This window comes from Pseudophryne corroboree, chromosome 1, assembly GCF_028390025.1.
Source record: "Pseudophryne corroboree isolate aPseCor3 chromosome 1, aPseCor3.hap2, whole genome shotgun sequence".
NCBI lineage: Eukaryota > Metazoa > Chordata > Amphibia > Anura > Myobatrachidae > Pseudophryne > Pseudophryne corroboree.
The window spans coordinates 318,817,862-318,833,075 of NC_086444.1; the positions used below are offsets into that span (position 1 = coordinate 318,817,862).

General features: G+C 43.4%; 1 protein-coding gene across 13 annotated transcripts in view; it reads right to left on the reverse strand.

The window, feature by feature from the left end:
* The window catches only part of NCOR2 (nuclear receptor corepressor 2), a 713,121-nt gene that overhangs the window by 115,245 nt on the left and 582,662 nt on the right, over window positions 1-15,214 (reverse strand). For 11 of the 13 annotated variants that reach the window (XM_063964578.1, XM_063964589.1, XM_063964577.1 and 8 more), the window contains 4 exons: window positions 13,182-13,343; window positions 9,875-10,014; window positions 3,621-3,735; window positions 843-947 (listed from right to left, as the gene is read on the reverse strand). In XM_063964578.1, the coding sequence (XP_063820648.1) occupies window positions 843-947; window positions 3,621-3,735; window positions 9,875-10,014; window positions 13,182-13,343 (522 nt within the window). The remainder of the gene's footprint in view (window positions 1-842; window positions 948-3,620; window positions 3,736-9,874; window positions 10,015-13,181; window positions 13,344-15,214) is intronic. The other 2 variants (XM_063964590.1, XM_063964580.1) reach the window with 1 other exon arrangement.

Below are 15,214 nucleotides of genomic sequence, written 5' to 3' on the forward strand. Positions count from 1 at the left end.
GTATTTGCCATTTTTAAGATACTAAGCAGTTTCAAGATACAAAGCAGTTTCTGTACATACACTACAATGCACTTCAGATGCTGGTATTACACCATAGTTGTAATATATATAGTATTTCTAGAGATATTCGGAGTACCATATTCCTGTTGTACACATGATGCTATGAGGATTAAATTGTATTTATGAAGAGAATTTAAGAAGCACTTTCCTTAAGTAGATTCAGATATGCCATATTTATATGATTTTGGAATCTACACATCAATTAAACTTGTAGTGCCAACCCAGAGAGCTGGGTGTGGTATGTGGCTGATGGGTTAGAGCTCCGATCCTCCGGAATTCCGGTGAGTATCTCTCCACAAACCCTAAACCCCACAGACTAACCCTGATGTTGACATCCTGACAATTTCTACATTTAACATTTCGACATTCTGCACGTTTACATGCTACCTGATGACATTTTAACAATACCAACATCATAACTGTTGACATTATCATTGTCGACCTATTTACTACATCTCACATTAATTGTTAACAGACTGTATTACATTAATAGTATACTAGACTACACCTTCTTTAATCTCATATGACATTTACACATAAATGCGTATAGAATTGTTATATATAAACCATTATTTGATGCATTATTCTGATAGTGTTTTTTTAGAATCTGATTTAAAACTATCTAGTTACACTGACACAGGCAAAATATTAAATGAAATACTTTACTTGCTTCAGATGAGTTTAGCGCTAAAGTACTGGAAAACAGACTTTAGTAAAGTTTATGGGAATCAGAAGCGATTTAGAGATTGATGACGCAGACAGGAAAGAGTAAAATATCCTACCCCTAAATACGGAGCTCTCTTGAGGTGTCTGCATCACTAGGTTCTCAGGCTGGCTTGGTTGGCTCCTAGGAGATAGCTGCTCCTGTTTAACAGCAACTAAAGGCACTAAAAAACAAACAAACAGCAAACAGACATGGAATGAGATTGATCAGCAGAGAAACCGTCACACTTTCCTTTGGCTATGCTCTCATCAGCGGCCTTATCCATATAAAGGATATTATGTGCCTATTTTGCATCAAGAACTGCAGAGTGACACAAGGTTACTGTAACACCTTTGTTGGATCAGCAATTACCTCAGCTCTGCGGTGTACAGAGTCCTGCCTGTCACTTACTCCTAGTAATTATGTAAGAGCCGTATTTACAACAGGATGGAGAATGTGCTTTTTAGAAGACATTTACAGCAGCAAATTGCTATGCATAATTTTAAATGCTTTTTTTCCCAATATCAACTCCCCCCCCATCCAACAATGGTCCAGGGTTTTGTATGGTGAGTAAATGACTACCAGGCAGACGCAGATACACAGCACTAGTTCCTTTCCGAGTTTTACAGGACAATAAAAACATGCACCTACTATATACTTTGCTTTCTAAAGACTGCTGGGTGCAAAGTCCACCAAAACAGAAACTGTTAGACTCTTATTGCATTAGATTTGTGATAACACAGGCATACAAGGTCATAGGCAAACGGGGAATGTGTGATTAGAAAGTGCAGTTCTGGTTCTATTATGTTTGTGTATTTATTTATTATGGTATGTTAAACCTTTTCCTGACCACTTCTCTTATTTAAATATATTTGATACAGCCTATACCCTAGTTAGATATTAATATTGTGTTCCATACAGTGTCCAGTATATAAAAAGTCCAATGTTTACATTAATGTCCAGGGTTATTACCAGGTTCTTCTAACGCTCCCCCAGACTCCCGCACTTGCTACAATGTTCCACAGAGTGGGAGATTGTGGATTGCATTTGGAAACCCCCCTCTAGAAATCCTGCGTTTGCCACTGCAAGGTGGTCACCTTTTGTAAGTATAATGACTGCATTCTTAACTAGGTAAATGCCAGTAAGATATAATGCCCCAGTCACTTCTGTCATATTTTCTACTTAGGGTTCACAGAAATAGGACACCCTGCAAGTGTACCAAAATAGCCACGTATATAGGGCCATATTCAATTAGCAGTGATAACGGACTTTTCACGTGAAAAGTCCGGTTTTCGGGTGAAAAACCGGACTTTTCACGTGAAATGCAATTACAGCCTATTCAATTATCCTGGAAAATGTATCGGTGATCATGTTTTCACTAATTTCACTTCACCTTCTCTGAAGCAGGTGAAAAGTTGGGAAAAGTCACTATTTTAAGGTAAAATTCTTTGGATATGGTACAGAACTCCTGGGACACCCCCCTTTATGACTAATTAGGCACGTTGAAGTTTTTAATTATTTTTAATTGGCCAATAATGACATGTCATTTTCGGGGTGAAAAAGTAAAAAGTGATGGAAATTGGGGTTCAAGGTATGGGACAGGTATATTGGGGTGCTTTATGAGTGGGACAGGTGTTTTTTAGGCTTGCAGATGGGAGTAATCGGTCTGTTTCCACTTTTTTTTTAAAGTACCCTAAAATGACCCAAATATATACTTATACCCATTTTCATGTACCCCAAATTTAATGAGAGCATTTATTTTGCTCAAAAAAACTTGCTTTCTATCATTTTTTTGCATTTAAAAAAAAATGCATATAACTGCCATTTCACACAATTTAAGTCCCCAAAAACTCTCTAATATGATCTCTAACACACTTCTCTTCTGTTTTCCTATGTTAGTTTAGCATTTTTTGGGGTACAGGCTGATTTCTCCATTTTCACCTGCACTTTTCACTGCAAGAATTTTCACGTGAAACCCGGTCGGAATTGAATAGGTCGAAAAATGGAGCGTTTTCGCAAAATTGCCGCGAATTTGCGGAAAATGGAAAAACGGAGTGTTTTCGCGGCAATTTTCGGCCGATTGCCGCGAAAAATTTTCGGGCGCAAAATTGCCGCGAATTTGCGGATAATTGAATATCCCCCATAGTCTTTTAATAATTGCATCCACCATAAAGTAATTTGTGGCATAAACAAAAAAGCAAGATAGTTGGAAACTATTTCTATAACAAATGGAGGGAATCAGTTTCTCATGAGAAAACATACCATTGCGATATTTCACCTGACCAAACAGTGAAGCAAGTAAAGTCTGCAGCAATGGCAAATATTGAGATTTGGCCCATATTTACAGAAAACAACTTTTTATATGGTTACTTTGAAAGAGCAATAATCCTAAATTGAAAAATGCATTCACACGTCCTCTGTATTGCTACAGTTGTTTATTTGCAGAAAACAGAACTGTGCATCACATGCAGTCTGTGCTAAAGTTAATAAGACGTGTCATGAATTTTGGGAAGGAGATTCACAGACACTCATCAGGACTGAACTCTGGTCTGTAAAAATAACTTCAGTTCACCATGGTTCATTAACTTGGGAGAGAAAGGTCAGTGACAGTCTGTTTGGCAATGCTGTTATTTGCATTGGACAGTGATAACGTCTTGTAACTGGCAGGCTGGTGGTGGGCACAGTTCAGATGGGCATTAATAAAATACTCAATGCCATAGGGTTCTATGAGAAGTGATGTAACTGGTGACTAGTAGATGGCTGGCAATTACATGGCTACAAAAACAAATGTATACCATTCATATTTAGTCTAGATAACAGGACCAACAGGAACAGAACATAACAGATTTCAACTTACGCTCCTCACCCAGTTTTTTAGGATCAAAACCCAGTGGTAAACCCATCGTGATGGAACCAACAGGGGCTTTTGCATGTTCAGAGCTGTACTGAGAATGAAATGGATTCAGGTCACCCTAAAAACAAAAAATGTTCAGTCAGATAAAAAAAAACAAAAAAAAAACAAAAACCAATCTATAGCATTTTCTATATTCAATTGCTAAAATATATTACCAAGACATGTAACTTAAAAGCAGCCAGCAGAACATACTTTCATCAATATATGGTGTACCTATCATGACAAGCTTAGAACAAACGGAGTAATCAGAAGCAAAGGGACTATCACTTCTGCTTACAGGGTTCCAATATAACTACAGGTTGAGTATCCCTTATCCAAAATCCCACATTTCTGGGTCCCCTACTGAGAAAATTACATATATATTATATATTATCTGTATATATATAGTGGCATCAAACTGTGTAGTTTGCTGATTTAACTGAGTCTCTGCGAGTGCCAGCTCATTTCCTTGCTATTATCTGTATATATAGATATATAATATATATGTATGTGTGTCATTATCTCAGTAGGGGAACCAAAAAATAAGATTTTACTCACCGGTAAATCTATTTCTCGTAGTCCGTAGTGGATGCTGGGGACTCCGTAAGGACCATGGGGAATAGACGGGCACCGCAGGAGACTGGGCATTAAGAAAGAATTAGGACTACTGGTGTGCACTGGCTCCTCCCTCTATGCCCCTCCTCCAGACCTCAGTTAAGGAAACTGTGCCCGAAAGAGCTGACATTACAAGGAAAGGATTTTGGAATCCAGGGTAAGACTCATACCAGCCACACCAATCACACCGTATAACTTGTGATAACATACCCAGTTAACAGTATGAACAACAACAGAGCATCAACAAACGGATGCCAACATAACATAACCCTTAATTAAGCAATAACAATATACAAGTATTGCAGAAGAAGTCCGCACTTGGGACGGGCGCCCAGCATCCACTACGGACTACGAGAAATAGATTTACCGGTGAGTAAAATCTTATTTTCGCTAACGTCCTAGTGGATGCTGGGGACTCCGTAAGGACCATGGGGATTATACCAAAGCTCACAAACGGGCGGGAGAGTGCGGATGACTCTGCAGCACCGAATGGGCAAACACAAGGTCCTCCTCAGCCAGGGTATCAAACTTGTAGAATTTTGCAAAAATGTTTGAACCTGACCAAGTAGCTGCTCGGCAAAGCTGTAATGCCAAGACCCCTCGGGCAGCCGCCCAAGAAGAGCCCACCTCCCTTGTGGAATGAGCTTTTACCGATTTTGGATGCGGCAATCCAGCCGCAGAATGAGCCTGCTGAATCGTGTTACAGATCCAGCGAGCAATAGTTTGCGTTGAAGCAGGAGCACCCAGCTTGTTGGATGCATACAGGATAAACAGCAAGTCAGTTTTCCTGACTCTAGCCGTTCTGGCAACGTAAATCTTCAAAGCCCTGACTACATCTAGTAACCTGGAATCCTCCAAGTCACGAGTAGCCGCAGGCACCACAATAGGTTGGTTCAAATGAAAAGATGACACCACCTTCGGCAGAAATTGCGGACGAGTCCGTAATCCTGCCCTGTCCATATGGAAAACCAGATAGGGGCTTTTACATGACAAAGCCGCCAATTCTGACACACACCTAGCCGAAGCTAAGGCCAATAGCATGACCACTTTCCACGTGAGATATTTTAACTCCACGGTCTTAAGTGGCTCAAACCAGTGAGATTTCAGGAAACTCAACACCACGTTAAGATCCCAAGGTGCCACTGGTGGCACAAAAGGGGGCTGAATATGCAGCACTCCCTATACAACGTCTGGACTTCAGGAAGAGAAGTCAGTTCTTTTTGAAAGAAAATGGATAGGGTCGAAACCTGGACCCTAATGGAACCCAATTTCAGGCCCAATGTCACTCCCGACTGTAGGAAGTGAAGGAAACGGCCCAGCTGGAATTCCTACGTAGAGGCATTCCTGGCCTCACACCAAGCAACATTTTTTCCGCCATATACGGTGAAAATGTTTAGCAGTCACCTCCTTCCTAGCCTTTATCCGTGTAGGAATAACCTCATCCGGAATGCCTTTTTCTGCCAGGATCCGGCGTTCAACCGCCATGCCAACAAACGCAGCCGCGGTAAGTCTTGGAACAGACAGGGCCCCTGCTGCAACAAGTCCTGTCTGAGAGGCAGAGGCTATGGGTCCTCTGTGAGCATTTATTGCAGATCTGGATACCAAGTCCTTCTTGGCCAATCTGGAACAATGAGTATTGTTCTCACTCCTCCTTTTCCTATGATTTTCATCACCTTGGGTATGAGAGGAAGAGGAGGAAACACAAACTGACTGGAACATCCACGGTGTCACCAGTGCGTCTACAGCTATCGCCTGAGGGTCTCTTGACCTGGCGCAATACCTCTATAGTTTTTTGTTGAGGCGGGATGCCATCATGTCCACCTGTGGCAGTTCCCACCGACCTACAATCTGCGCAAAGACTTCTTGATGAAGTCCCCATTCTCCCGGGTGGAGGTCGTGCCTGCTGAGGAAGTCTGCTTCCCAGCTGTCCACTCCCGGAATGAACACTGCTGACAGTGCTCGTACGTGATTCTCCACCCATCGAAGAATTCCGGTGGCTTCCGCCATCGCCACCCTGCTCCTTGTGCCGCCTTGGCGGTTTACATGAGCCACTGCGGTGATGTTGTCTGATTGAATCAGCACCGATTGTTTGCGAAGCAGGGTCTCCGCTTGACTTAGGGCGTTGTATATGGCCCTTAATTTCAGGATATTGATGTGAAGGCAAGTCTCCTGACGTGACCACAGCCCTTGAAAATTTCTTCCCTATGTGACTGCCCCCCACCCTCGGAGGCTTGCATCCGTGGTCACCAGGACCCAGTCCTGAATGCCGAATATGCGACCTTCGTGAAGGTGAGCACTCTGCAGCCACCACAGGAGAGACACCCTGGCCCAGGGGGATAGGGTGATTAACCGATGCATCTGAAGATGTGATCCGGACCACTTGTCCAGCAAGTCCCATTGGAAGGTCCTCTCATGGAACCTGCCGAAGGGAATGGCCTCGTTTGATGCCACCATCCTTCCCAGGATTCGAGTGCAGTGATGCACTGACACCTGTTTTGGTTTTAATAGATTCCTGACCAGTGTCACGAGCTCCTGAGCTCTCTCTATCGGGAGATAAACCCTTTTCTGGTCTGTGTCTAGGATCATGCCTAGGAGAGGCAGATGAGCTATAGGAACCAACTGCGACTTTGGAATATATAGAATCCAGCCGTGTTGCCGTTACACTTCCAGAGAAAGTGATACGCTGTTCAGCCACTGCTCTCTTGATCTCGCTTTTATGAGATCGTCCAAGTACGTGATAATAGTGACACCTTGCTTCCGCAGGAGCACCATCATTTCCGCCATTACCTTGGTGAATATTCTCGGGGCCGTGGAGAGACCAAACGGCAACGTCTGAAATTGGTAATGACAATCCCGTACCGCAATTCTGAGGTACGCCTGATGGGGTGGATAAATGGGGACATGAAGGTATGCCTCCTTTATGTCCCGAGTCACGATAAAATCTCCCCTTTCAGGCTTGTAACGACCGCTCTTAGCGATTCCATGTTCCATGTTGAACTACTTTTCAGGTATATGTTCAGGGATTTTAAATTCAATATGGGTCTCACCGAACCGTCTGGTTTCGGGACTACCACATGGTCGAATAATAACCCCCTCCTTGTCGAAGGAGGGGAACCTTGACCACCACCTGTTGAAGATACAATTTGTGAATTGCAGTTAACCCTGTTTCCCTCTCGTGGGGGGAAGCCGGCAGGGCCGTCAGTGAGGAGGCATCTTCTCAAAGTCCAGCTTATATCCCTGAGACACAATATCTATTGCCCAGGGATCTAACAGGGAGTGAACCCACTTGTTGCTGAACTTACGAAAGCGTGCCCCCACCGGGCCTAGCTCCGTCTGTGGAGCCCCAGCGACATGCGGTGGATTTTCATAGAGGCCGGGGAGGACTTCTGTTCCTGGGAACTAGCTGTGTTGTGCAGCTTCTTTCCTCTGGCCCCGCCTCTGGCAAGAAAGGACGCACCTCGGACTTTCTTGTTTCTTTGTTCGAAAAGCTGCATTTGATAATGACGTGCTTTCCTAGGCTGTGCAGGAATATAAGGCAAAACATCAGAATTACCAGCTATAGCCGTGGAGACCAGGTCCGAGAACCCTTCTCCACACAATCCTCAGCCTTCCATATGCCACTTAAGTCGGTATCATCTGTCCATTGCATATTCTACAGGACACGTCAAGCAGAAATCGACATAGCTTTGACTCTAGGACCCAGTATACTCATGTCTCTTTGGACATGTTTGATTATATATATCTCTTAAGACAGCATCTTTAATATATATACACATATCTCTCTCTCTATCTATCTATATTATATATATATATATATATATATACACACACACACACACACATACTAGGGTCTCAATTTCTGCTGATAAGGTACCTGTCCACGCCGCCACAGCGCTATAAACCCATGCCGACACAATCGCCGGTCTGAGTAGTGTACCAGAATGTGCACGCTATCTGCAGGCTCCCTGAGAATAGCTAAGGCTACCTTCTGGGCAAACGTGACACCCTAGGGGAAGATTCCCATCATATCCTGGCCCTAGTGGGGAAAGGATACTGCCTGAGAATTCTTTGTGGGAAACTGCAGTCTCTTGTCTGGAGATTCCCGCTCTTTTTCCTCATGAGAGGAGGGAAATTTACCTCAGCTTTCTTCCCCTTAAACATGTGTACCCTTGTGTCAGGGACAAATGAGTCATCAGTGATATGCAAATCATCTTTGATTACAATAATCATATATTGAATACCTTTCTGCCATTTTGGCTGTAACTTTGCATTATCGTAGTCGACACAGGAGTCAAACTCCGTGTCGATATCAGTGTTTATTATTTTGGATAGTGAGCATTGTGAGACTCTGAAGGTCTCTGCGCCATAGGGACAGACATGGGTAGATTTCCTGTCTGTTCTCTAATCTTTTGTGCAATAAATTCACCTTAGCACTTACACATATCCAAACAGGTGTCGGCGTTGTCGACGGAGACACCCTCTCACACACATATTAGCTCCACACACATGTACCGACACACCACACACACAGGGGATGCTCTATATGAAGACAGTTCCCCCACAAGGCCCTTTGGAGAGACAGAGAGTATGCCAGCACACACCCCAGCGCTATATGACCCAGGAATCACACAGTAACTTAGTGTTAACCCAGTAGCTGCTGTATATATTGTTTTTACGCCAAATTTATGTGCCCCCCCTCTCTTTTTCCCCCCTCTTCTATCGTGCTTCTGCAGGGGAGAGCCTGGGGAGCTTCCTCTCAGCGGAGCTGTGGAGAGAAAATGGCGCTGGTGAGTGCTGAGGAAGAAGCCCCGCCCCCTCAGCGGCGGGCTTCTGTCCCGCGATTTTGTGTAAAAATAATGGCGGGGGCTCATGCATATTACAGTGCCCAGCTGTATATATGCTGCTTTTTGCCAGGAGGTACTCAATTGCTGCCCAGGGCGCCCCCCCCCCCCCCCTGCACCCTACAGTGACCGGAGTGTGTGGGATAGTGTGGGAGCAATGGCGCACAGCTGCAGTGCTGTGCGCTACCTCATATGAAGACAGGAATCTTCTGCCGCCGATTTTGACGTCTTCTTGCTTCACCCGCCGGCTTCGGTCTTCTGGCTCTGCGAGGGGGACGGTGGCGCGGCTCCGGGAACGGACGACCAAGGTTAAGATCCTGTGTTCGATCCCTCTGGAGCTAATGGTGTCCAGTAGCCTAAGAAGCGCAACCTAGCCGCAGTTAGTAGGTTTGCTTCTCTCCCCTCAGTCCCACGTAGCAGAGAGTCTGTTGCCAGCAGAAGCTCTCTGAAAATAAAACAACCTAACTAAAATACTTTCTTATTAGCAAGCTCAGGAGAGCTCACTAAAATGCACCCAGCTCCGTCCAGGCACAGATTCTAACTTAGGTCTGGAGGAGGGGCATAGAGGGAGGAGCCAGTGCACACCAGTAGTCCTAATTCTTTCTTAGAGTGCCCAGTCTCCAGCGGAGCCCGTCTATTCCCCATGGTCCTTACGGAGTCCCCAGCATCCACTAGGACGTTAGAGAAATGTGCGATTTTGAATTTTGGATAAGGGATACTCAACCTGTATACTGTTTATACATGAATCAAATCTCTGAATACCTGAGACATAGAGTACAGGGGTCTTTCCATGGTAGCTGTGTGTTTACTAGAGGAGATGAGAGGAGGCGGGTTTGATATGTTGTTAATACGAGGAGCCAATGGACGCGAACCATCATGAATGTTTAATGGCATTGAAGGTCCTGTGTTAAAAATAAAATCAAATTAATGCAATCATATTATGATGTCTATAGGTAATGAAATCCCTTCTGCAAATTATCTAGGATGACAAAAAAAAAATGTAAACTTCTAGTATCTGTAATTTACGGCAGATGGTGCATTATTCCTTATTTTACACCGAAATGATGACTGGAGAACTCACCATTTATACAGATATTATTTATTTATTAAAGAAGACTAGTATATTATAGAATACAGATAATATTGAAGGAAGTGAAATGTGGGCATTGCAATCTTTAACAAATTAAACACAGTAGTAACAGCTTAGGTGTAGGAGCCTTATTTCATATAGAGGTTTCACTCATTTTCGTTGTTTTCCTTGGCATTAACTTCTGTGATAATAACACTTTAATGCTCCGACTGGCTATAGGCTGGTCTAGCACTGTGAATATTCTCATGTTCGCTACAGAATAGACTAACTCTGAATTGTCTAAAGCTGGGTGCACGTTGAGCAATAGGTTGTCCGATGCGGCAGATTGGACAGACATGTCGCTCACTAAGGAGCATATCGGGCAGTGTGTATACCCGATATGTGGGTGCCTGTTATCGCTAGCGACGTCTTCAGGTCTGATGTGCCGCACATCAAACCACACTATATTGCTAGCGTCCTGTAGTATGATAATGAAGGACGGAACATGATCGTTCTGTCCTTCAATAACATTGCTTAATACGTACCCAAGTTCTGATGTGTTGGCCGACATATCGGTTGAGTATACATTGCTCAAGTATGTACCCAGCTTTAAGCTTGGATTGGTAACAGAATATGGGCTAATCTGCTGGATGTTTGACTGCTCCCATTGGTTATGCAGGTTGTTCTAGAACGTTTTGCTTGGAAACCAATAGAAAAATAAAGTAAGCTTCTAAATCCCAAGCCTAATTTTTAAAATAATATAGATAAAAAGTGATTCTTATTTCATAGAAAGCCAAGGGTCTACTTTGTTTGTCCTCTGGGCCACTGCAGTCATATGAAACAACAGTTCAAAAGAACAAGCAACATGGAAGTCCCAAATCCTTAATGTATATACAAATAAGTAGAGAATACATTCATCATATCTCGACTTCCCTCGTAACTTCTACAGTAACTCTCTGATCTCCCCTCTTCAATCTCTTCTCTATACTACTGCTAGACTGGTAAATTCTTTCACACCGTCCTGCTAATCCCTCCACTGGTTCCCTATTCCCTTCAGAATATTAACCAGACACCTCACCCTCAGACACAGAGCTCTTACCATTCCTAAGTACACACCTTCCACAATCCTTACCACCAATATACAGTAGGTCAGCTGATAACTGCTGTTTCTTCTCCCAAACTACCACCTCCTCTCACTGCTGTTAAAGAGCTCTACTCAGAGGCAGAACTCTGGGAGGCAACGGAGTCATCTGCCGCCGGGCTCCTGCTCTGAAGGGGAACACCTATCCTCCCATTCTATGACACCATTGAATTAAGTTAATTGATAGCCGTCACTGTCTTTTCAGTGGCCGACTTCCCCTGCACCTTACAAATCACACCCTCTTTATTATACTGAATATACACCTTTTACAAGTATCACACTCAGGATTAGAAACCACAACCTATTACACTGGAAGCAGACACCTTACTGATGAAGCTGTTTACTCCTGTATAGGAAATATGAGAATTTTAACTATATGAAGATACTTCTCTGACAATCACACGTAACTTCATATAGTTAGAATTCTCATGCTTCCTCTACAGGAGCAAATAACTCCATCAGTAAAGTGTAACAGGTCATGGGTTCTAATCCTGGGTATGACTGCTAAGAAATGTGTGATTTAAAATAAAAGACAATTAAATGTATAAATACAGTATATACATTTTTACACTCCATACACACGTGTGTGTATATATATATATATATATATATATATATATATATATACACACACACACACACATATATATATATATATATATATATATATATATACACACATACATACACACACATGCATACATAGATAGATATATTTATCTTAATATAGGAAATAGGGGGGCACCAATGTTTATCTTGACTCCGGGCAACTGTGACGAACTTACGCCGCTGGCTCTACTGCACTACCCCCAATTTATGGAATGTTCTCTCTATATCTATTAGACTTTACCACAGTATTCATTACTTCAAACACTGCCTTAAAACTCAATTAAGTTAAAGTTCAGAACATAGGGTAAACGGACTTCCATGAATCATTCACTGACTGAGAGACCACTCCAAGATTCCGTGCACCTTTTTTAACCTTGCACTGTACTTGGACTGACAGTGACTGAAAGATCGACTGTCTGTGAGGCAGAATGTCTGAGAACGACCGTCCGACCACCCCCAAGGTTTTGCGCCCCTTTTTCACTTACCACAGGCCACAGTAGAGCCAGAGTAGAATCAATGTACTACCAGGCTGACAGTCCCCTCCTGCAGAAGAGCCACAGAAAAGAGCCTTCCGTGCTATGATGGGGGGGGGGGGGGGGAGGCAGAGAGTGTTTGCAGTTGGCTCTTTGCATTCTGCTGGCGAGAGGACGACAGGGTCATGAGTCAGATGTAGCCTGCTTGGCAATACCAGCTGTTTACATTACTGGAGCGCCATTGGTGGGTGCTGCTGCCAGAGAGACATGGGTGCTGCCAAAGAGCTGACTGCTGCCTGGCATAACCTGGGGTAATGGAACATGTTGGCAAAACTGTATGTAAGCAGTAACAGAGTGCTGATGGCGGGTGTTGCTGTCGGAATCAATCAGCCAGGTGCTGTCTGTGAGGAGGAGGAGGAGGAGCCAGGAGTGATAGAGGGGACCAGCATCACTGCCACCACTTGGTATGTCAGTGTACATGTTCTGAACTTTAACCCTCAATTATTCACTAAATACAACTGTACCACCCTACCTCCACTCCTATCTCTCCATTTAGAATGTAACCTCCCCACTATAATTCACCCTGCCATTTTGTTACTGTGTCTACCCAGTCTGTACCATGTCCCATAATGGGGGTAATAATAATAATTGTACATGATAACAAATACTGTGTATATGTCAATGTATTCTTAAATATTTACTGAAAATAAAATGTGCTCACTGCATATAAGAATAAGGAAGAATTTTCCTTTTATTTATGAGGTTACGCTTTCTCACCTTGAGGGTTATACGAGGTTGCTGGTTCCTGCTGAGGAAGCAGTTTTAATACTTCTCTGACAGGCACTTTATACAGTTCAGTATGGGGCCAAGATGGGGTACATGTCTGCTCTGCATTTAACATCTGAGCCTCTACCGGTAACGCCATATAAGCAGCCTTATCTGAAAAGGAAGCATAAGAAATGTAAAGATCGGGCAAGTATTACATATGCAATGTTATACTGCAGCACCATCATCCAATAATTTTTAGTGTCAGTTTCTAGTGCACATCATGGTTACATACAAATGTTTGTATAATGCATGAAGTAGTTTTCAGGCTGCGTGATACTGTGAGGCTGCAAAACTAAAAAAGTGTCCGTCTTGCCCAGTAATTTAGTGCAGTGCACTAAGCATTCTAAAATGCAAACGTCACCTTAGCAAGCTACTTGTAAAGTCGAACAACGCAGCTCACTAGCGCACACTGGGCCTAATTCATGCACACACACATGCCTACGCAGCTGCGATTGTTCAGGCTACAATCTTGCCAATCATCACAAGTGATGCTGCTGCCCAGAAATAAATATAGACGTGCAACGGAGTCATCGCAAATTCCTCAACAATTGTGTATACATAAGCAGTATCGACGCAATAACGAGGAACATTGACAGCGAGTGTATGGTCACATAGACTGGCCGTGGAAGTAGACGCTGGCGCCATGTTTTACTACATACATGATCGTAGCTGAAGGCAGACACACGCCCCGAAAAAGACCATGCCTGTGTTTTTGCCGTCACTCCTCGCTACATCCCCCAAACGGTCCCTAAAAATCTCTGCGGGTGACATTGCAAAAAGTACCTTGGCACATGCGCAATGCCACTGTGTGAATGAATGAACACTATGATTAGACCACATGCATAGAATATTAAATGAATTGTTTATTATGATATACATCAGCTACAAATAATAAAAAACAGTTAGTGAGTTACAAACTGTCTCAATAATCGCAATAGTCCATACAGATACGTCCTCATACATCCAGTCTCAAAATGCCATGAAGCGCGAGATACCTGGTGTGAGTGAGCTGCCAGGTCCCGTGCAACTCTGTTAACATCAGGCGTCTTTTTTGTGTGTGCCAAAAATGCATCTTAGTCGGAACGCAAAGCGACTAGGACATACAAGGAGACTGTGCGGATTCATTTGATATAGGACACTTGTATATTATGTACGAGTCTGTATATGTAGCTGAACAAAACTGCATGAGAAAAAAGCTGCGGATGCTACATTGTAGCACTTCATATGCAGATTCAAAGACTCAGTTGCACACACATATACAAGCGTCATATCAAATTAGTTAGCACAGTTTCCTGATGCGTCCAAGTCGCATTGCAACTAAGTTCATTTCGGTTCCAGCACTCTGTTTGGCAAATGGCTTGTATTATAAGCAGACCGCAATATGAAACCATCTGCATTAGCTTGGCAAGAGATACCCTACTCCGCAATGTTGGTGGAACCTGCCCATTCCACTATCTAACTAACAGTGTATAGTGTTCTCACTGCTCCAATTCTCCTTCACACCTTGTGACAATACCTACGTCACATGCAGTCCTGTCCTCACTATCTTAGCTTCTGTAACAGGTCACTGTCTCCTATAAGATAAACAAATCCATCTTTTAAAATAATTCTCAGATGATGATAAAAACCTGGGGACACCCTGAAGAACATGTCCTAAACACTGAATACAGTATAGGGTGATCTGACCTTAGTCAAGTCTACCACTAGTAAAACCCTTGTTGGCGTTGTGCACTAAAGTCTTTGTGTAAATCATACCTAACTGGTCATATACTGTACTTCATTCACACAGCAGATCAATGGAAGGCTACGGCCACACATAGCGGCCAAGAACCCGCATGGCCGCAAGGAGACTGCACATGAGCGCCTATTCAGGCGCCCCCACACATGTGCGGCAGTCCCGCCACCGCCAGATGAGACATTTGCAGTCGGGCCGGATAACAGGACGGCGGGATTTCAATGTGAACACATACATTTCAATGTAT